The sequence below is a fragment of the Asparagus officinalis genome, unplaced genomic scaffold (assembly GCF_001876935.1).
Source record: "Asparagus officinalis unplaced genomic scaffold, Aspof.V1 AsparagusV1_Un31, whole genome shotgun sequence".
NCBI classification, from domain to species: domain Eukaryota; kingdom Viridiplantae; phylum Streptophyta; class Magnoliopsida; order Asparagales; family Asparagaceae; genus Asparagus; species Asparagus officinalis.
In genome coordinates this window covers 1-22597 of record NW_017972297.1, presented here as the reverse complement: position 1 = coordinate 22597, position 22597 = coordinate 1, and the positions used below count along the sequence as shown (strand labels likewise).

General features: G+C 39.6%; 2 protein-coding genes across 5 annotated transcripts; both read right to left on the bottom strand.

The window, feature by feature from the left end:
• Window positions 1-239: 239 nt before the first annotated feature.
• LOC109827112 lies at window positions 240-2213 on the bottom strand. Its single transcript, XM_020394077.1, has 3 exons — window positions 1411-2213; window positions 1204-1320; window positions 240-871 (listed from the first exon to the last, which is right to left on the bottom strand). The coding sequence occupies exons 1-3, from the start codon at window positions 1510-1512 to the stop codon at window positions 770-772; spliced, it is 321 nt and encodes a 106-aa protein (XP_020249666.1). The 5' UTR covers window positions 1513-2213; the 3' UTR covers window positions 240-769.
• A 2746-nt stretch (window positions 2214-4959) lies between these two features.
• LOC109827110 (putative F-box protein At1g65770) lies at window positions 4960-12999 on the bottom strand. 4 transcript variants are annotated; one of them, XM_020394074.1, is made up of 3 exons: window positions 12752-12999; window positions 8553-8602; window positions 4960-6395 (listed from the first exon to the last, which is right to left on the bottom strand). In XM_020394074.1, exon 3 carries the CDS (start codon window positions 6382-6384, stop codon window positions 5095-5097), a length of 1290 nt encoding a protein of 429 aa, XP_020249663.1. In that variant the 5' UTR covers window positions 6385-6395; window positions 8553-8602; window positions 12752-12999; the 3' UTR covers window positions 4960-5094. The 4 variants fall into 4 exon arrangements, with proteins under 4 accessions (XP_020249663.1, XP_020249662.1, XP_020249665.1 ...); XM_020394073.1 differs by lacking the exon at window positions 12752-12999 and adding an exon at window positions 8686-11737; XM_020394076.1 differs by lacking the exon at window positions 8553-8602.
• Window positions 13000-22597: the final 9598 nt, after the last annotated feature.

The following is a 22597-nucleotide window of genomic DNA, read 5'->3' as shown; positions in this document are numbered from 1 at the left end:
GGTAACTTCCATGTACGTATTACTTTGGCTTTTCGTACTAAACCCTTGAAGTACTATGAAAACCAACAGATTTTTTTTTCCCTCTACCATTTTCCCTCTACCATGCAAAAATAAAAATAAAAAAATATTGAAATCGGCCATAATAAGTTGGGTATTTTAGATAAGCAAAATATAATCTCAAGAAAACTGCAGCCTGTAGAGAGCATTGGATGTGAAGACGTACTACGGCTGAGCTATACTTGCATGAAATTCTCAGCACAGAGCATATCCATGCTAGTATTATACCCATGACTAGCTAGCCATAGGAAAAATTTTACATTATTGCTCCATATTCAATGAAGAAGAGGGAAACAAATAAGAAGAAAAAGGAAACAATCTCGCAAAACTCTCCTTCACTTCTGCGTTCATCGTCGAGTTCTTACAGAGGCTGCCATTTTCCTCGTTACGTACCTTCGAATCTCGTATGGGAGATTTCTTCGTAAAATCAATACCAGCAGTTTCAGTCCCAGGACTTGTAGTTTCAGAATAGTAGGATTTTAGGATGTCAGCATCATCTGTTGAATCTAATAATCCTGAAGTCTCACCCGCCCCTTCATGAAATAATCCCTTGAAGCTCTCCCCTAAACAGTTTCTTGCATTTTGGTACCGAGGATTCGAGAGCTCGTTGCTTTGTTTCGCAGTTTCACTCCCGCTCTGAGCATTCTTTTCATTGTTTTCGGTTGAACCCCAAGATACAAATTTACTCGGCTTGTTTTCTTTAAAGGATGCATCAGTACGTAGAATCTGAGTTGGTTTCTTTGTGTTTGTCTGAACCAAGCGCTGTCTCTTCTTTCTGGCTGGTGTTATTGTTCTTGGTTGAGTTTGGACTCACCTGCATTAATTACCAATATCATCCGGAAACTTACCTTCTCATAAATTTAAAAAAAAAGGGGTTGATTGCTGATAGACTCCATGTATAATCATCAAATTGAACTTACCACCCGTGTACTTTTTTTTCAGATTACACCCCTGAGTGAAAAAAAATTTACCCTTTCAGGGGGTCTATCTGCAACAATAGATTTTCACTTAGGGGAGTTATCTACAACAATACAGCTACAAGAGTAGTAGGTTCAATTTGGCGATAGTACAGGGGGTATGCCCTCAATTAACCTAAAAAAATTACGCAGAAGTTCATGGAAGTTCTTCTATATAAGCTATCGGCACCTTAGAGCTTTTCGAGTCCTCGATATTTAGAGTGATCCCTTTCTCTGCACCGATCTCCCCGACGATCCTCACTCTGCTCTCCAGGGTCGGCTTCTTGGTAGACAGCTTCTGCACAATCTAAATATTGCAAACACCAGTATTAATCATTTCATTCTTCCGTCTTTTTTTTTTTTGGAGATAAAAAGAAATCGATAGGTAATGATCCACCTTTGGATTGACACTGCAACTACGAAGCTCGATGGCAGCACGAACGATTTCACTGCCAAATATGGCTGAGAACAGGCTGCAGACACGCTGGAGCTCAGGCATCTCTGCTGATCTCGATGACACATATATATATATCGAACTCGAAACTGCCTCTTGCAGCTAATCCGGACAATCCCTATATAGTTAACAACAAATGACATCACAAGTTATAATTTCCTATGATACATACTAAAAATCACATAACTAGGAAGGCAACTGTGGGGGGTTTTCATCCTTTTGAGTTTCATTCTTGTATCAGAAAATTTCAGGTTCAAATTCTAGAATAGTGCACAGTTTCGTATCGACATTAACAAATGAACGTGATCAAGATTAAGGAGAGTACTTCCCTCGGAAGAGGAGAAGCAGTCTTTCAATAATGAGATGACAATAAGACTGAACAATGACGAAGACGTCGAGCAAGTCCTCCTCCCTGACAACAATCTCAGCACGATGAACCTGCACGATGAACCTGCACGATCGAACTGGGCCAAGGTGAGTAACTGAACAATATCAGAATGGGCCAAACTGCAACGGGTCTGATGCTTGTTCTTGAGGATCGCGATGCGAGCAACGGCGAGGCCCAGAAGAGTCTTGAGCTTCGTGATGTGTTTAGAACTCCACTTGCTTCTGATGTCTAATTTTTTTGCTGAAGAGAGTGGTAATGGACTTGCCCATGGTCAGTCTTTAGAGTTTTGTTTGAAGTGAGTGGGTAAATTGTGCTTAAATTATGAGACAGAAATTAACTATCTGCCGATGTACGGTTAAAAAATTCAAGGTGGGGTGAACCTCAAGAGACTAATAGGATGACAATTAATTAATAGGGGTGAAAATGAACCAAATAATTAACAAATAGTTCGATAATTGTTCGAATAACTATACGGTCATATTCGATTCGGTAGTTCATTTAACATGAAACAAATATTTTTTTAGTATTCGAGTTTGCTAACGATTAGAATTTGACTAGACGTATATTCGATTCATTTGTCTATTAAATATTCGTTTAAAATTGACCACATGTTATTATTTGTATTATTGCATATATGATGTCGTAGTTTTAACTCACTTACCATTTCTACTTAAGGTTTATATACCGATTTTGAGACTTAAATAATCTTAAATTTGTTTTCTAATTAAATTTTGATTTAAATATATACACATCATATATTATAAAGGAATAATTTTTATTTATGAATTTTAATACCACTTGAAATTTAAATTTTTTAGCGGAATAAATATACTTTGATATTCGATAAGTATTCGTGAGTATTCATGAATAGTTATCAAATACTAAGTATTCGAGTTCGAAAAACTAGATATATAAATATTAGAGTCCACATTCGAATTCGATAATTTTAAACAAATACAAATACGAACACCTTAGTATTCGATTCGATTCGATCGTTTACCACCCCTATTAATTAAGCAGATTGAATCGGTAAGCAATACCTATTAGTCATTGATTATTTATTAATTATTTATTCTATTTTCTCTCAACTGAGTAGCAAACTTTGCAATTGGATCCATAAATTTTGACAAACATAAATTAATATCCGCGGGCAATCTTCATCTCTTTGGCATCTCGAGCGGTTTCTAGCATAAAACTAAAAAAAATAGAGTGTTTACATCAAAACCACCTTAGATTTGTCCCAAATTGATGGTTACCACCTGCATTTTCTATTTTTGATGTAAACCACCTAAACTTGTTAACATGTTTGCAATGTCACACCTAATCCAATTTTCAACCAAAAAATACACGAAATGACCATTTTACCCCCACAATTTTCTTGTTTTTTTCATCACTTTTCTCACAAACCCTAACCCTATCATCCTCATCCTCCTCTTCTCCTCATCTTCCCTCTCCCTCCTCCCCCAACTCCCCTCCTCCTCTCTTTCGTCCTCCCTCTTCCTCCCGACCTCCCACTCTCCCAATTTTCCCAAATAAAAACTAGGATTAGGGTTAGGGTTCGGGGAAGGTGATGGTCATGGTTTAGAGTTAGTATTTTGGAAGAGATGACTGCCATAGATTAGGATTTTGAGGGAGGTGGTGGCGATGGTTTAGGGTTAGGGTTTGTAGGTGAGGAGGATGAAGGAGGCTAGGGTTAGGTTAGGGTTTGTGAGGAAGAAGATGACGGTAAAATGGGAATATCAGATTTTTTTCCGTGGGTGAACGGTAAAAAAAGTGTCATTGCAAACATGTTAGCAAGTTTAGGTGGTTTACATCAAAAAAAATATAGGTGGTAGCCATCAATTTGGGACAAAGTTAAGGTGGTTTTGATGTAAATACCCAAAAAGATAAAGAAAGTAATCTTCCCTGATTTTCTCGTTGGCTCAGAGTAGATCTATTTGCACTTAAGTGCCCAAAGTTTTCCATTTTTTACTTTACTCTCCCAAAGTTCTCCAAATTTTAACAAAATTGAACTTTGATACGCCTGTTAATTGAGATAATCGAAGGAGACTAGAAAAAAAAACCATAAAGACATCGTGAAAACAAGGAGGAACCTATGAGGCTGAGCAACAATGGTCGAAATCAAAATTTGCTCTTTGTAGTCCCCTTTAGTCTCGTTAATTACATCAATTGACAGGATATAATATTTAAATTCTGTTGAACTCTGGATTATTTTCTGAAAAAAAAGAAAAAACTGGCAGTGAAGATGGGTAAACTTAGGAGTAAGTATTTAAGTGCAGATAACACGCTAGATATTCACTGTCATAGTAACACAAGCAAACATATATCACGGAATAAAATCAATTAAAATCAAAATAGCAACAATCAGAACCACCGCAGAGAAATGAAGCGCTCTACATCTTATTTTTTATCCATAATCACCCTCTTCTAAGGGAGAACGGTTTATGCTTCTATGCATGTCCAATTGAGGATGATGAGGCTCAAACAACAATTGACCGAAAGCAAGAGCTTGATCATTAACCTGATGCTCGAACGCTCGGAGCTGATCAAACCCCCATCCGCAAACTACCAACATCAGCACGACGGCGAGAAGGAGACGAGCAAAGAAGAAGAAGAAACCCAGCAGAATGTCCAAAATGAACATCTTCCCTTTCTTGAATGGGAAACACACAAAAAAAAAATCCGAAGCTGTGTTGAATTTGTGTAAGATAATGAGGAGAGGCTGAAGGCCTTTTGCTTTGGTTTAACTTTCTCGTGGAGGGTAGCCATGCATCATGTGAGCCGCTAAAAGATGGCTAGAAAAGGAGAAAGTATCACATATATTTCCTGTGGAAGTTCTTGTTTTTCCCGTGGCAACAAGAACTTGGGATTTAAACTGTTTGGTCGGATGCGATTGAAAATAATACACGTACATAAATTAGTAGATGATTTCGAGCACCAATTATTACCAGGAAATGAGTTGGGAACTTCACCATGTTCCTATTGAGTAAATGAGTTGGGAGTTGTAGTTTGAGATTCCAGAATTTGCTAAAAAAGATCAGAAGTAAAAGAAGCAACTAGCATCTCTAAAATAATGGAAGGAAACGATAAATTACCCATTCTCATGAAAAGAAAAATAAACTGCAATTCATGCTTCATTATGTAGTGAACTGAACATAATCGAGAGTAATGTAACTGACATACCAAAATTAACTGCACGACATAAATAGAAATTATCACACTGGAAACAGTTCACAAATCTACCATGGATTTGGTGAGATCCAAATGGGGGGTGCATGGTACTTGACATTTAGTTGGCTAAACCTTTGAAAGCTTTCATCGCCGAAGTCGTATATGCCCATGTCACAAATGGACTCCTTACTGATCTCCTCGTCGTTCAAATTTCCCCTCGCAATGTTCCTGTTCCCCAACCCATGATCTGTAAAATAAATACAGTTTGGCTTGCATCCTTGATACTCAACTGCTGGTACACACAGTGAATAATTCTGACCCAAAAACAAAGCTTGATCACCCAAGCTCTCAATCTCAACCCATTTAAACTGGAAATTACCTCTCTCTGCAATTCCATTGACGGTCATGAAATGAACACCTTCAGGGTTGATAGGCTCATCAACAGATTCAAGCTTGTACACCAAAAAATCAGTTGTTTCATACACGACTTTATCCTCTTCATCATTGTCATGTCCATCATCTTCATCATCTCCATAATCAAGCATTCTCACGACTAGCAACAGCTCTCCATGTATTGATTCAACCAGATATCTGTCGTCTATAAGCATGTCTGGTGCATTTGCAATTTGTTTCATCTTCTTATCACCTGCAAAATCATAAACAACAGCTATCCCCTCATAATTAACAGCATAGATCTGACCCTTGTAATAAATGACATCTTGGAGTTGCGTCAGGGAACCCTCTACATTGGTCCACTTATCGTCTCCGACCTTACAAAATGAAAGCACGCAGGGATTGGAGATGATTGCCATGGCTATTACGCAGTCATCACCATCAACCGAGTTTCTCCTCTTATTCGAAGGATCTGAGGATAGAATGGCCTTCTCTACAAACCCGAAATCATTGTATTCAGAGTCTGTGAAACCACCTCTAGGATGCACAAATGCGTCGAGAGATGGGAGAGGGATTTGGGCCCTCGTTAATGGATTCAAGAGATGAATGTCTCTACCTCGGGTGTCCACCGTAAACAACCAACCATGACTGGACCCAACGACCCACTTGTTTCCTATTTCTGGAACAAGAAACTCCCCATGATTTCTTCCGTCCGAAAGAGAAAAGAAGTTGATGTTTTCCCACTCGTTATCACGAAACTGCATTAGCAATGGTAGGGGAGGGGGTTTACTTGGGAGGGCACAGAGGCACAACGGTAACTTTGGTGGAAGCAACTGAAGGTTATTCATGATTATGGAGCGGAATTCCCTACAAGCAGCGCCAAATCGAAGAACATCTGCATGATTGGCTATTTTTTCAGCGATAAGCTTCAAGAGATCGATAGTGAGTCCATTGAATGAGCCCATCTATAATATTCCTGAAAAGGATAAAATACAAGGGGGTAATTAAAAATTAAAAATTAAAAAAGAAAGAAAGAAAAGACAGAACAAACTAAGCATAGACTAAGTAACTAGTGAGTTAAAACATGATGCATGATAACAGCACATAATATCATAGGCTTTAATGATGAAAGAAAACATCATCGGATAAATTATATTGATAAGGAAAATCAGTTTGTCTAAGATTAGATGATTGTTTTAAATAAAAAGACATTCTCAAATCTAAGAATGCATGTCTTGTTTAAATTATCAAAATCTTTACAGATTTAAAAATATTCAGCTATAACGCGTTCTACATCAAACTGAACTAATCTCTAACAAAGTTCTAAAGTTGGTTTTTGTAAAAAACGCCATTCATACCAGACACATTATATGTATATAACAATAGCGTACAATGGTAAAGGAGTTTCTACATCAAACTGAGCTAATCTCTAACAAAGTACAACTACTTTCTTTTTTGTAAAGAATGTCGTTCATACAAGACACTTTATGTGCATATAACAATAGTCTAAAATGATAAAGGAATTGCTAAACTTGTGAAATAACACAAACTTAAAAGGTAACGGATCAACATGAATAGATTGTAGACAAAATATAACTGTTGAATTTGGTTCCTTTCCAGAATCACCTTCTCAATCTTGATTCTTCAATATTATTTATACAACAGTCATACATCTCTAATATAACTAAGAATATTATCCTACGAATTGAATACAAGATGAGGGTGTTTTTCAAAAGTTGTTTGGTCCTTCTCTTTTTTTTAGATGAGATTATAAGCTAGTTTTTTAAAAGTTCTGTAGTCCTTTTTTTTAACGGACATACCCAGCTTTATTTGGGATAATCCTATTATATGACCAAACATGTAGATAACTAGATATGGAAAAACCAGCTTAAAGCTACTTTGATCAAATTGTAAGCCTCTCCAAACGCCCTCAATTATCAAAGAAAGTCTAATCATATAATGATCGTGTTTGGATACTATAAGAATTTGCCAGGTGATTCAAATAAACTTCATGGATCGTAGTCGGAGGACACAATTGAAAATCCAACGCCAATATTTATTGGATTTAGATTTTGATCTCTAATCAAAAACCAAAATTTCTCTTTGATTTTTTTTACACATTAATAATTAATTTTCAGGGGAAAAAAAGAGTTATGTTCGAACTGTTCAAACATGATCAAACAAATTCAAGTAAATAATATTCAAAATAGGTGATTTAAAAACAATAAAACAAATCTATGCAAGTGCCTATTACAAAACTAGGTTATCACTAGATCTAGTAAGAAAAAAGTTCATCTCATTAGGTGAAAATTGTCAGATCTGACAACTAATACAGAGGGTAACAATAAAGGGGAAAAAATCTCTGAACATGGGGAAAAGAATAACAATATACTTAGAGAAAAACAGAATGGAAGAAAAAAAAATTGTGGAGGACAAAAATTACCTCTAATGAGAATTTGTGATGACTTTCAAAGAAGAGGGGAAGTGGGTTTCAAGGCAGTTCCAAACCCAATCTCAACTCTCATCATATATTAAGACTCTGACACCTATAAATCACATACTAGACCGGCTTCGTGTGGTCTTTCTTTGGGCTTCAAGTACGAAAGCCCGTTTAAATCCAAAGTGTTATTTAACATGGGCTTTTTGTATTAGTCCCTCAAATCGTTCATATTTTAAAATAGTCACTCAACTGTTCATACTTGAAATATTTTGGGTATTATCACGAGATTTATAATTTGTAATATTGTTATATAATATTGTTATAATTTGATAACTATGATGATAGATATAGATATATAATTTCACAGTTACATAAATAAAATGAACACTCATCAATAGCTTTTCTCATTGGATTTCAAAAAAATAATAAGATTTGAAATCTAATATCGCGATCGTAATTTAAGGGAAAGGATTTGCCAAATCACAAGGGTTAGGTGAAGATTTGAAATCTCAGTTATTGGTCTTTGAAATCAACCCATTCAAAATCAACCGATTTCAAACTTGAGCCCAAAATTCTACCCAAACATGGGATTTGGATTTAAGCACCCTGGATTTTAAATCCAGGGCCTAAATCCACGTTTCCAAACAGACCCTAATACACTTTATCTTTCTTATGGAAATTAACATAATGTACCTTGTCGTCAGCTCCTATGGCATGATAAGTATTTGCTATCGCATCAAGTCCTACAAAAGAAAATTAAATAGAATTAGGAAGATAAATTAATAAGAACCCAGAAATAGGTAAATACTCAAAATATGAGACGTACGGCGTGCGGCGTTCAGCGTGCGGGCGTGCGGTGAAGCGGTGCGGGCGACCGAACTAACAACGTGCGGACGTGCGGCGCTGGCGGGGACACAAAGGGGATGAGGACGAAGAGTCTGGTGGTGGAGGAGAGGATAAGGAGGGAGAGATGGGGTCTATGCGGAAAGTTTTGAACGAGTGGAATGAAGTGGGGTGGTAGCGGGTGTTTAGGCAGATTGGGTTTTTTAGGTGGGCCCCACAAGGAAAATTTCTGTCCAGAATGGTGGGACCTATATTTTTTTTTAAATCAGTCTAGGTAGCCAACCTAGACGGAATTTTTAAGATAGAATAATTTCAGTCTAGTTTGATCCGTCAAGAATCTTCATTTTTCTACTGGTGTTAACATGATTAAAGAGCGTATTTAGGCCATAATTTATGTCATAATTCAAGCTAGTTCTGCGTAAAGGTATATGTTTGCGGTATTGCTTTTTCGACATCACATGACAATCATCGTGCATGCGTAACATAGGTGAGTGCAGCTAATAAGAAGGGCTGATTATGGATTGATTTCAAGAGGAAAACACAAAAGATTGGAGGTTTTGATTTAAAGATTGAAATTTATGTCATTTTTAAATAATTGAATTATTTATTAGATTTTTTCTTTTTATTTTCTGATTTGAGGGACAAGTTGCGGGGCTTAATAGTAATTTCAATGATTTGAGAGATTAATTTGAAAATATGAAAGATTTGGGATTAATATCGAAAAGATAACGTTTTTTTAACGAGATTTGTTTCAAACGGAATACGGTTATGTGAGTATCTGAGAAATAGATCTCATTTAACCCCAGTTAATTAAAAACCCAGCCCCACCTAGGTTTAAAAAATCCCCAAAACTTTGCCTTACTCTCTTCTCTAATGTTTTAAATGTCGGATGTCGGGTTCATGTTGGTCGGCCAAAATTCATGTCGGATAGCGAAAATCGGGGATATATCGGGGGACATGAAAAAAATATCGGATTACCATATCGGATAAGTTGATATAATATCATAAATGAAATCTTCACATACTTGATAATTATATTATCTAAACATATGAAAAAGTACATAAATTATTGATGTTAGGATCACTAACCAATTGTAAAAACCTGATTTCTGAGTCGGGTTTTTCAAACTTGACCTAATAAGCTTAAAACCACTTTTTCTAAAATTTGGCCGATATTTCTTGGCCGCAATGGCGCCCGACATACCCGATATTTTCCGACATGACCTCAGAAACGCAATACGCATTGAAATAAAGGATATCGTGACGGCTAGGGTATAAAACCGCCATGGACATGGCGGCCGATATTTATAACACTGCTCTTCTCACGCTCTCGGATGTCTTCTTTCTCCTAAAACTCTGTCCTCTTCATCGTGATCCCCTCCTCTAACAGAACAATGGCCCCCCTCCTCCAAAAGTGGTCGTCGCGCTCACAAGAAGGCAACTATCATAGCTCACCGCCACGGTTATTACTGCTACCCTTGCTCTAAGAAAGCAGACCGTAATGGTATGGACAAGCACATAGAGAAAATGCACAATGGTAAGCTACAGTGTCCTACCTGTCTCTTCAAGGCTTCAATCCCTACAGTCATGGAAGTGCACACAGCTTGGGGCCATACCTCGACCCTCTCCAACGAAACGCTCAACCTTCTAAAGATCGACAAGGACGCATCAAGAGCAACGATCAACGAGCAGCTCGATGATTTCGGCCTGAAGATTTCTGATGATAAAGAAGAGGACTAATTTCAGGTATGTTCCGTTTTCCTCAACTCGATAAGGGTTTTGATTCAACTATTTTCACAGAGAAATGATTCTATAACACCAATTAGGTTTTTGGTTCTCTAGTTGTTTTAGGATTAGGGCTTTGATTCACTAGATGATCTTGAATGTTCTTGGATTAGAGTTTTCTGTACATTCTTGGTTGTGGAAGGTTAAGATGTCTTTGACTGTTGCGATTCTTGGTTTTCTGTTTGTTGTTGGATTAGGTTTTGGATCTTGTATGTTGCCTATTTAATTATGTTGTCACTTATAATCAAGATATCTGGATGTTCTCGGATGACTGGTTATTAATGATAAAGTGATAACACATTTATTGTTAAGATGTCAACGGGAAGCATCTAAATTCTTTGTAGTTTAGAGCTTTGTAAGCACAATTTGTTGCACATTGCTAGTCAAAATTAACGTGGGTTTTCAATTTTAATTAATTAGTGTCCAGAAAGGAACTGAATGCAAGTAGCAAAGTAAGAAAAATGATACAATTACATTTGCAATTTATGGATTACTTGTCTCATTTGCTTGTTGTTCCTAGAATTAATCCAATCATACAAATAGAGAATTATGCATGTCATTTTAAATGGAGATCTTAATTAAAATACAAAATCATCATAATGTCAAGCAAGTAGAAAATTTACCATCATATGCTCAATATGAAGAGTTTTGATATCCAACAAGAACCACCAGTATGAGTTTCAAGTTTCAACACCATCATAACGTCAACCAAGTGGAAGAAACTAAATACACAGGTTAAACATAGAATATCTCAACTACTCAAGTGGCCATGTTAAATTTGTTCTTCATGTTAAGTTTGCAAGACAGACCAAAGTGGTAGAAGCAATTTTATTAGTGAACTGAAAGAATATAGTAGATTGATAAGTATTCTGTGAGAAAAACCTATTCAAGTGATCTTTATCTCTAGTATCATGAATATGTTAAGGTGACAAAACTAAGATGCATTTCACTATTCAAGTATTATTTGGGACCTATACAGATAAACCGCAAAGGAATCGTGTAAAGAACCACTAAGAAACAAAAACTTCAGGCATCTAGTCTACACTATCATTTTTTCCAGTGGTTATCGGTCTCTCAAACAATTTAATTTTCATAGATACAAATACAATGGTTAAAGACCAATAGCTTAATCGTCTTAGTGCTCACTACTCATTAAAAAGAACCTCCCTCTCATTTCTTGCTAACTTTTTTTACATCACTGTGCGTGCGCAATGTGGTGTATTTTCTTCTAGTTCCTCAAATATGTGTGGTTGGCTGTAGGACATAGGCAAATCCAATCAATGCATTGTCGACAATCGAACTCCAACACAAATGTAACTTGGCTCATCCTCATACTAGGGATTGATAATTTGAAGTAGTGACCTCTTAAGTAGGACTTGGCCCATGCTTGTACTAGTGAATTAATGATCTGAAAGTAGTGAACTCTTAAGTAGGTCGTTTTAATATTTATTATTGTTACAAGTAGCGAATACGTGACAGTCAAAGACATCCAGATATCTTGATTATAAGTGACAACTTAATTAAATAGGCAACATACAAGATCCAAAATCTAATCCAACAACAAACTGAAAATCAAGAATCGCAACAGTCAAAGACATCTTAACCTTCCACAACCAAGAACATACAGAAAACCCTAATCCAAGAACATTCAAGATCATCTAGTAAATCTAATCCTAGAACAACTAGAGAACCAAAAACCTAATCGATGTTATAGAATTTAATTCTCTGTGAAAATAGTTGAATCAAAACCCTTATCGAGTTGAGGGAAACGGAACATATCTGAGATTAGTCCTCTTCTTCATCATCAGAAATCTTCAGGCAGAAATCGTCGAGCAGCTCGTTGATCGTTGCTCTCGATGCGTCCTTGTCGATCTTCAAAAGGTTGAGCGCTTCGTTGGAGAGGGTCAAGGTATAGCCCCAAGCTGTGTGCGCTTCCATGGCTGCAGAGGTTGAACACTTGAAGAGACAGGTAGAGCATTGTAGCTTACCATTGTGCATTTTCTCCTTGTGCTTGTCCATGCCATTACAGTCTGCTTTCTTAGGGCAGAGGTAACAGTAGTTGATCTCATTACAAAACTAGGTTATCACTAGATCTAGCAAGAAAAAAGTTGATCTCATCATTAGGCGAAAATTGTCAGATCTGACAACTAATACAGAGGGTAACAATAAAGGGGGGGAAATCTCTGAACATGGGGAAAAGAATAACAACATAATTTAGAGAAAAATAGGAAAAAAACAAAATAAACGTGAAGGAAAAAAATTACCACTGATGAGAATTGTGATAGACTTTCAAAGAAGAGGGGAAATGAGTTTCAAGGCGTCGGCTAGGGTTTCAGCTTCTAACGTAGGCGGCGGCGGAGAGGCTTGCTGCCGGAGATGAGCTCGACAGAGGTGGTCGCCCGAGGAGGTGAGAGAGAGAGAGGCGCGGGAGAGAGGCGGCGGCTAGGGTTCGGGTTGCGAGTCAGAGAGAGGAGTGAACGGGAAAAAAAATGAAATGAAGTGAGAAAGGGGGAACGGGAAGAAAAGAAGAGATAAAAGGAGAGAGAAAGAGGAAATTTTATTTAAATAAACAAATTTCTTTGGGTCCCTGAAAATTTATTAGTTTGTGTATATGTCCAAAAGAGTGAAAATGAATGAAAATATTGTTGTAGACCCCTGCTGCTTTGAATGAAAATATTACGTGTATCTTATTTACAAATAATTACTACTTGAGTATATTTGAATATGATTGATTTTAAACTTTGCAGTGTGTACTTGTCTTGAATTAATACTAGTCTTATATATTTATATTATAGGTTCAAGTTGATATCAGGAAAGTAGTATTTTGAGGAAGTTGTACTCATTGGAGGTGAGTTTATTTCTCGCTAGTATTTTTTCTATAATATGATTTGCATGAGTGCTATATTTGATTTGATTTTATGCTCAGAAAATAAATAATCTATTATTTTTCTTGTATATAAAGTTAAATGTGATCCGTTCTATTTATTTATGGCATAACATATAATATGATTTAATTTCATAAATTACATTCCACATAAAATGTGATAAGCGGTTTTGGTTTCATGCGAACTCAACTAATTGTGAATAATACTTATTTGAAAGCTTTTGAAGAAAAATAATAATAATTTGAAGGTGTCGTAATAGTTTGTGAATTCAAAGGTTTCTTGTGACTTAGTGTTTGATAAAAATAGAGAAAAGTGAAATCCGTAAATTACTTTAACTGAGATGATGAGATTTACACTCGTCCACTCGTTTTAAAATAATTGTAATTTTGGTAAGTGAACATACCAATAATATTTTTGGCTCAAATGACGCGTTTTTGAAGTAAAATGATTTGACGAGTGATGTGGTTTGGAAACAAGCAAATTGATAAGCGATATGTTTTGAAATCAAATAATTTGACAAAGGATGTGTTTCCGAGATCAAGCTATTTAACAAGAAATTCTTGATATTTTCAAACCATTAGAAAATCCACTATGGAGTGATGTGTTTGTGTCTGTCATATCATATGGTTAGAATGCACCTTTATGTGGTCCGTTATGGGTATTTGTGATGTGGCCTTTTTAGGCGTTCGTGATGTGGCCTTTTTAGGCGTTCGTGATGTGGCCGGTAGCCTATGGCAGAGATAGGTGCATTCCATTCCCGAGAACTATATGTTATGTGATGCCTTTTGACATTCTCATGCTATTGGGCTATAATCTGTAGCCTTAGTGTGACTTATGAGGTGATTCTTGCATTTCATGAATGTTCTCATCGAGATTTGTGATTTTGAAATTTGAGTGTGAATACGAGAAAATAATGATATTTTGTCTTTATACAAATTCAATAGTTCATTTTCTTTCTTAGTAATAACTTATTTTCAAAAAGAATTTGATTTTGGAATATGTTACCATGATTCTGGAATACGTTATGATATATTCAACTTGCATTTTCTTTCTTGGATATAGTAATAGTATGTTATTCTTGGACTATATTTTGCTATTTTTCTAAGATATCATGTGACAAGTTTATAATTCACTATTTCTGGGAATAATTAGAATTTTGTTAGATGTCTAGGATCTCTAGTGGGAAATGTTCTCACTAAGCTTTAGCTCACTCCGTTGTTTATCAAAAAAATTTCAGATCCGAGATAGAAATGTGATAATCCAAATTTTTGGTATAGAAATGTGATAATCCAAATTTTTGGTCGTGGGCATGGCTAAGAAGTGTTTATTTGGAAACTCGACTCCAGTGATATTATGTTCACCAACAAGAGTGTTTTGTGTTGAAAATATTTATAACGGTAAGGTTGTGAAATGTAAATAACGACTATAAGTATATATGTATAGTTGGTTTTGAGCTACCACCATCAGCAAGCTTATGTATATGTTTTGAGTTAAGATACGTGATGTAAAGTGTTGGGCTTGACTCATGCACGGAACGTGTCTTGTGCGTGAGTTGTTGTTGTCTCGTAACCCGTAATTATGAAATTCTGATGTCGTCCGGGGTTGTAAAAAGCGCTCAACAGCAGCGCTGTGGTGGGGCTAAGAGCAGCTCCAACGAGGCTATAAAACTGGATTTTACAGCCCCGAAGCACTCCAATCATCCTGCATTTACAGCCGGAGGGAATGAGGCTGCAAATATGTAGCCTGTAATGACCATGAATTTTCGATACTAGTTAAAATAATTTTCTGGTATTTTAAAATATTTATTATTATTTTCAAAAGAGTATTTGTATTTTCTTGATTTTCTAGAATTTTCTACGATTTAAAAATCTGATTTTATATTTATTTAATGATTTTGATAATTATAAATTTACTTGATGCAGTGAAAACTTTTCAATTAATATTTATTTTATCACTGTTATTGTTATTATAAGTATTGTATTAATTATAATAATTTTATCCCTAATTATTGCTAATTTTTCTAATTATTTTCTTAATTAGTTATAATTTTTTTAAACCTAACCCTAATTAAATAAATAACGCTCTCTCTCTCTCTACGTTTTCAACCCACAAACCGCTGAAACACCCCATCTCCCTTCGTCTCTTTCTCTCTCTTCTCTCTCCTCCCCCCTCCCCCGGCAATCCACCTCAAACTCCCCTCCTGCTCCGCCGAGCCCCGCTTCCCCCTTCCTGTCACTGCCTCCAGCCACACCCCAAGCCCCCGCTCTCCTTCCTTCGTCGACACCACCCCAAGCCAAGCTCGCTCCTCTACCTCTTACATTTAACCTGCAACCCTCCAAGCCTCAGCCCCGCCAGTCCGACCCCGGCCAGTCACGCCCGCCCTAACCATCTCAGCGTCCCCTCTCTCCTCGCCCTCGGGTTCCGAGGATCACACGGTGCCAAACCACACTGCGCCTCCGCTTCCCTCTCCCGCCGCCTCCGACAGCCGCCTGCTCACCGCCCCCTCTTCTCCCACTACTGCGCCCTCTTCTCCGCTCCCCGACACCCAAACCCGACACCCGCTGTTCGCGGTGAAAATCGTCTTCATTGAATTCATTGTCATCTTGAATAACTATATTTTTTTTGTTACAAAAGATCCGGTCTTTTTTTAGATCCGGTTACAACGAAATCAAAGAAAAAAAAAGAAAAAATTACAACTTTCCTTTTACAACTTTCCCTTTGAACAAATCGCAAGATCCTGTTTTGCGGTCTCTTGCTTGTGTGGGTTCTTTGCCGACGCCGGGGTTAATCCGTGGACCACCGCGCGATCTAGATACGGTCGGATCTACACGATTCGACGGGTATTATTTCGCAAAGGAAATAATAGCCGTAGGGTACTAATTCGCCAAGGAAATAGTAGCCTTTAGTTCTCGGGACCAAAGGCCAAGCTTTGATCCGGAGTGTAATCTCGTGTAGATCTCAGATCTAATTTTTATCTCTCTCGAACTCCTGCCTTTTGTGACGTAGATGCTCGCCGAGAATCAGATCTGAATCTTCAAGTCCTCAAGTCTTCAAAACTCTGAGCTCAAGGGGGGCCTATTTATAGGCTCCCTTTACTGTGCCCGGGCACAGATCCGCCGAGCCACCTCAAGGTGGCTCGGCTTTGGCCGAGCCACCCAGAGGTGGCTCGGCTAGGCCGAGCCCCCCCCTTAGTGTTGGGTTCCGTCGTGTTTTCATCTTTCGGTTCTCGTTTTGTCCGTGATTTGGTTGATTCAGACTCTGATTCGTTGATCTGATTTGGCAGTAAGTCGGATTCCTGATTTGGCAGTAAATCCACTTCTGAGTTCGAGTCCGAAACCGATCTTGATTCGGTCGTGATTCATCCGAGTCCGCTCTTGTTTGGATGACTTGTTGACTCCCCGAACCGTTGGCTTGATTCCGCACGCGAATGGATGCATTCCGTTGCTCGCGTGCGATTCGTTGACCTCGTCACTCGATGGTTTGTCGAATCATCACGCCGAGCTATGCCAAGGGTCTTATAAGCAATTTTACATGCCTACAGATACCCCCTCCAAAGTATTTCAGCCTCGTTCTTTTATAGAAGAGTCTGTAATACTTTGGATATGATTGTCCCAACCTTCAGTCGGTGTGACGGGACCTTGGAATGGCTTCTGTTCTTGATTCCTTCAATCCTCCAGGCTATTCGGTGCTTTGTCGAATGTCTGTAAGAGTTCCGGTGCTGCATTTATTGTCTGACCATTGTCGGAATTTTAAACTTGAAGTCGATTCCTGATTTTTTAATCTTTAGCTGACCATCGATTGTTGACGTTGAGTTTTTGTTTGCGACGCGTTGTCCGGCGTAGTGTTGTTGAGTTATCCTTAAGAATATTTATAAAAAAATTCTCCAGGAACTTCTCAACCAAAAATAGGGAATAGTTTATACTCATATACCTTGTTGGAGTATTTTTTGTGCTCAAATGAGCTGAACCGGCTTGATAATGAGCCAAAAAAGGCAGTAATTCGGCTCAAAAAATCTTCTGATTTTTCCGAACATGTGGGAGAGGCAAGAATAAACCAAGGACTGAACCCTCGGTTGATTTGAAGTCATTTCGATGCTCGATTCAGCTTCAATTTGGATTCTGGTTCAAACCAGGTCTGGTTCGGTTCAACTTGGTTTGGTCCGGTTCAGCTTGGTCTTGGTTCAACATTATAAAAGAGGGTTTTTTCCTCTCATTAGGGCCGGCCCCCTTCTCCTCCTCTTTTTGGATTTTCTCTTCCCTCGAGTATCCGTTCTCCCTCAAAACTTCATAGTTGCATTAGATCTAGTCTTCCTTTGGATCTTTGGCTGAGAAATCCCTCAAAACTTCCATATTTAGAATTTCTCTCAGGCCCCTCGAGCGCGTGGTCTGAGTCCCTTTCAAGATCTGATTTTCATTGGATCCACGAGCTTTTTCTCAGGTAAATCCTCAACCATTTTAGCATATTTTACACTTAATTCAATTTATGAATTTGTGAGGTCGCATGCGAGGGTTAGGATTAAGATTTGGCGTCTCGAGCTCACCTTTCAGGGGGGAGAATTGCAAAAAAGAGGAATTTTTTCTAGATCTGATTCCTTAACTTATTTTGTAGGTCTCTATGTCTCGTATTGCGAGGGGTCAATCCTCTACCGCGTCGGCTGATGGCGCGCCTCCTTCTTATGCTGGTGAGCTATTTTTGGAAATTTACAAATTAGTCCATTTTTTCTTGGAAATTTACAAATTGGTCCTTTTCACCCCATTTTGTTCTCCTTGGCGAGGTAATCGGGAAGAGCCTTGATTCTCCTTGGCGAGGATCGACGCTTTAAAGATATGTTTTGTTTGGTCAAAACCATATCTCAAAATTACTAAAGGGGGCGTTTTGACGCTGCATTGTGCCTTATAAGGCAGGGACATATAGTCGATATACCCTATCTTATAAGTGCATAATGTGGCCAAATCGTCTCACCCTTTATAAGGCAGACTCTATCTTACCCATTCGTAGGATGAGTTCAACTTCCTTTTATGATTGAGACTAATAACTGTTTAAATTTTTGCTTCCAGTGGAATATCCTTCTGGGGCGTTTTCATCTCACGCGGTGTACGGGCGTCGTGGCGAGTATTATTCGACTTCCGACGATTTTTCCCCCATCCCAGTCACTCCTCGGTTTGCTTCGGGCACGTCGACAGAGGTTGCCCAAGTGTTGAAGGAAGGTGGATATCGAGCTCTTCGCCGGTTGATTACAGATGCGCCCCTCGTGAAGGATGCCAGCTCGATTCAGCCTCTCAAGAAGACCGACTTTTTATTTGGCGATTCTGCCAGAGATCCGGATGCCGTATTTATTGATGCTGAGCAGTGGCTTCATAAGACTGGCAGCGGTTTCATATGTTTGCCGAAGATTCCTCGGCATCGTTCGTTGACTGAGCTCCGGCGTCAGGCTGTGACACGGGAGATGTCGTGGCGCTTGACGGAGGAGCATGAGAGCGTTCACTGCGGATACATCACTCATCAGGCAGCTCCTGGTTCGAGCAGGAGTCACATCACTGGATTGCATCCTGGAGTATTGGGGTTAGATGCACCGCCACGTAACGAGCTTCTTGCCGTTGCTTCTACTTTGAAGAATCGCCTCGCTGCTTTAGGACGGGAGATGTCTGCGACACGCCACAGGTTCTATGGTTGGGTCCATTCTTTGGACAAGCTCTGGTGGACTCGCATGACGAAGTACGTCTTGAGCCGGTGGAGCGAGGAGTTGCACGCTTGTGGTCTGTATGCAGCCGTTCGTGCCACCATGTATGGTTTGCCTGTTAGCACGAAGCATTTCTTCGCTTTGTGCGAGCTTTATAACCCGGATTCGAATACTTTTCTGACCCGACAAGGGGAATTGGGTTTGGCCCTCCATGAGATGCACAGGATTTCTGGTTTGCCTCTGGGACAGATGCTATATCAGGAATATTTTCCCTCCAACCAAGAATTAAGTCAGCTGAAGGACCGCATGCCTGACCACTACGAGACTTTATGGGACCTTACATGTCACTATCATATCGCTTTGGCGCAGTTTGAACCTTTAGCGAAGAGGGCTAAATCTCATGTGAGCCAGAAACAGTTTGCGTCTTACTTGTTCAGAAATCTGAAGAGCAATTCTGGCGAGGCTATTTGTGAGCTGGCACCACTCACTCCTTCAGGGGTTAATAGTCTACTGAAGAAGGTTGATGCTCATTCCTATACCATTAGCAGTCCTGAGGGTGGTTTTCCTACAGGGACCAAGTTTAAGACATTTTTGTGGCATGCGACCGCGCCGATCCGACCGATGACCCTTCTCGCCGGTTACCTCGCTATTTGGTTAAAGAAATGCGTGGTCCCGTATCAGTCTAGTGATATCTTGCCATTGGAGGTACTCTACCCAGCGGTTCAACTTGCCTACAAAAAGGAACTTTCGCTTCTTCCGGTGATGGTGGCTAACATTCATCGAGGGCTTCGACAGATTTCTAGTGCTTTTACACGGAAGGAAAGTGGACCACCGACTCAGATTCCTACTATTAAGGTTGAGCTTCCGTACACTTATTTGATGGCTTGGTTCGTCCTTCATCGTTCCGATATGATGTCAGTACCATATGCCACAGACCCCTCCGCTCCCCTACTACAGCTGTTTGAGAATGGTAAATGGGAGGGGCGAGGATTCCCTGACGTCAGACAGCAGCTACAGGTCCACAAGTGTTGGGCGTTTTCCGCTTGTTTTTCGTAGTTCTCCGACCGATACGGCGAGTGTCTGATTGATGAGGAGAGGCCGAGGGAGTATCAGACTCATTTGGACATCGGCTGCTTTAACTGGCTGGTGAACATCCGGCCGGGTTATCTGACTTTCCGGGTGAGGAATCAGTGTTTCATAGAGCCATACCTACCCTGCCAGTTCGCTCGCTAGTTTGGCTATGATCAGCTTTATGTCGGGAATCCACGTCAGCAGCTTCGGACCCACGGCGGTTTGGTGGACGGACTTCGTGCATGGTTGTGGACCGTGACGGGCTGTACTGGTGCTAAATTTAGTCTCCCGAGTTCTGAGCGGCAGTTGAACCTCACTTTCTTAAGCTGCAAGTGGTTGTTAGCAGCAGCTGACCAGGATGAAGAGTTCCATCTTTCTCCCCAGGCGAGACCTTCGATTGTTGTCCCTACCGCTAGGCGGAAGAGATTAGCCCACAAGCCGCATGTAGTTTCACGAGCATCGGATATGGATTTAGCCGGTGACGATTCTGCTAGTGATGGAGGGAATATCTATCCCATAGACTAGCCTCTTGATCATTCAGAACTTTGATTCACGCTTTTCCATTTCTATATAGGAGAGCGTGGGGAGAGTGAGATGAGTCCTGATCCTGTTTTTCACGATTCTATATCTTCTGGTGAGCCCGACTCACCGCACCAGGTAGAAAGGCCTGCAAAAACTGGTGACCTTAGGGAGACCGTCAATGTAGGACCCGGTTCGATGAATCCAGGTACATCTACCATTAACAATACACAAAGGAGTTGAATGATTTGGAATTTGTGCATTCCCTGATCGTCTCTATACTTCTTGCTCTTTTAGATAATTCGCAAGAGGCAAACGTGGATTTCGGGAATAAAGAGGCTGACACACCCATAAGAGGTAATTCATTTCTATTGGCCGTAGTCTCTTTATTCTCCTTTCGTGCTTATATTCTCTTGTGTCAGATTTCTCGACTGATGATTTTGATGAGGAAGGCTTGCTTGTGGACACTCCTATGCTCCACTTTATGTATGGTTCTCCTCAGATTGATGACCAGTTGCATGGAGATGTATTTCCTGAGTCTACGCTCCCTAAGAATCCCGAGGATGGTTTTTCTGAAGGTACGTAGCTCTTCTCAAGTTAATTATAGGACCAGTCAATTTTTGACTAATGCAACTATAATATGATGCATCTGAGATTTCTATTTTGTATTTGACAGGAGCTTTTGTCGGGGTTGATCCTGTTGAGCCGGCTGTGGGACCAACTACACCAGTTGATACACCCCCAGCCGTTACACCTCCACCACCCCCAGTGATTCAAGGGGAAGAAGGTATAACTTGAGCAACTGAGGAATGTCATTCATTTATTCATCAAGGCTTTTTGACTGATTTCTCCTTTTTGTGTAGAGCTTTCTTCTCGGCTTCACGTCCTTGTGAAGGAGTTATTATCAGATAATGACCCAGAGAAGATTGTTATCTGTATAGAGATCCGTTCCTTCTTCTCCTTTGTGAATGCTATGATTGACAAGCTCTTCCACGGCGGACTTTCCCTTCACCAGTTCAAGCCATTCCTTGATCTTAAGATAAATTTAATAAGGGATGCAGGGTACCCAGATCTGGCGAAGTCTATTGTTGATGATCTTGACTGCCTAGAGCGTGAGCTTCAGATGTTTCGTGAGCTCCGGGATGCAGGTGTCTCTTCATTCATCGCTGCCGAGTTGGACACTCATTTACAGACATGGCGCGATGCTAGGTTTCTTGCTGAGTTCGACATTCAGGTGCAGCGGGATCGAGTGGACCGAATTGAGGCCCACCTTGCTGCTAAATCATCTTCACTCACCGAGCTTGACTCTTCTCTTGCCTCCTGTGCGACCGAGATAGACCAGCTCAGAAGAGCACTCCGTGAAAAGGAGGAGACTTTTGGTATTCTATCAGCAAGCCCACACTGCTCTATCCGAGGAATTGAAATTTTTGAAGCAGAAGCTGACCGAGACGGAGGAGGTTGCTGCGAAGACTTTAGCTACCAACGAGGAGTCCATCAGAGCTGAGCTGAGACAAGCTTATGATGAGAAGCTGTCTAAGCTTAATCAGCAGATTTTTGGCCATGTTCTTGATGTATGATTTCATTTGCTAAATGTCTTGACTTTTGATTCTATTAGTGGAACTGGTTTCTTTTATCTTTATCTTTATTATGATTCCTCATTCCGTTTGAAATGATTGACCATAATACTTTTAGGATTTTTGGCAAACCCTCAGCCCTCAACGGATTTGATTAGCCTTTACCAACTACCGTTTGAGTCGGGCTAGCATGCGGATTGTCTAAATCCGTTCCGCATGTAACGTTGTGCTAAAGGAATGAAATCCCTTAGACTTGATGCTATGATGTCGAATACATAGACTTTGCCCTTGTTACGGGAATAGGCTACCCGGTAACGTGTATTAGACGTTGACTTTATCCCTACTTAGGCTTCGGGATAAAATACCCCAGAATCAAACTCT

Excerpts from the sequence above, each read along its gene's own strand:
- LOC109827112 (XM_020394077.1), bottom strand. The coding sequence starts at position 1,512 with ATGCCTGAGCTCCAGCGTGTCTGCAGCCTGTTCTCAGCCATATTTGGC. Across the intron at positions 1,321-1,410 it reads GTTGCAGTGTCAATCCAAAG|ATTGTGCAGAAGCTGTCTAC; the intron begins GTGGATCATTAC and ends TGCAATATTTAG. Across the intron at positions 872-1,203 it reads AGGACTCGAAAAGCTCTAAG|GTGAGTCCAAACTCAACCAA; the intron begins GTGCCGATAGCT and ends TAATTAATGCAG.
- LOC109827110 (XM_020394074.1), bottom strand. The coding sequence starts at position 6,384 with ATGGGCTCATTCAATGGACTCACTATCGATCTCTTGAAGCTTATCGCT.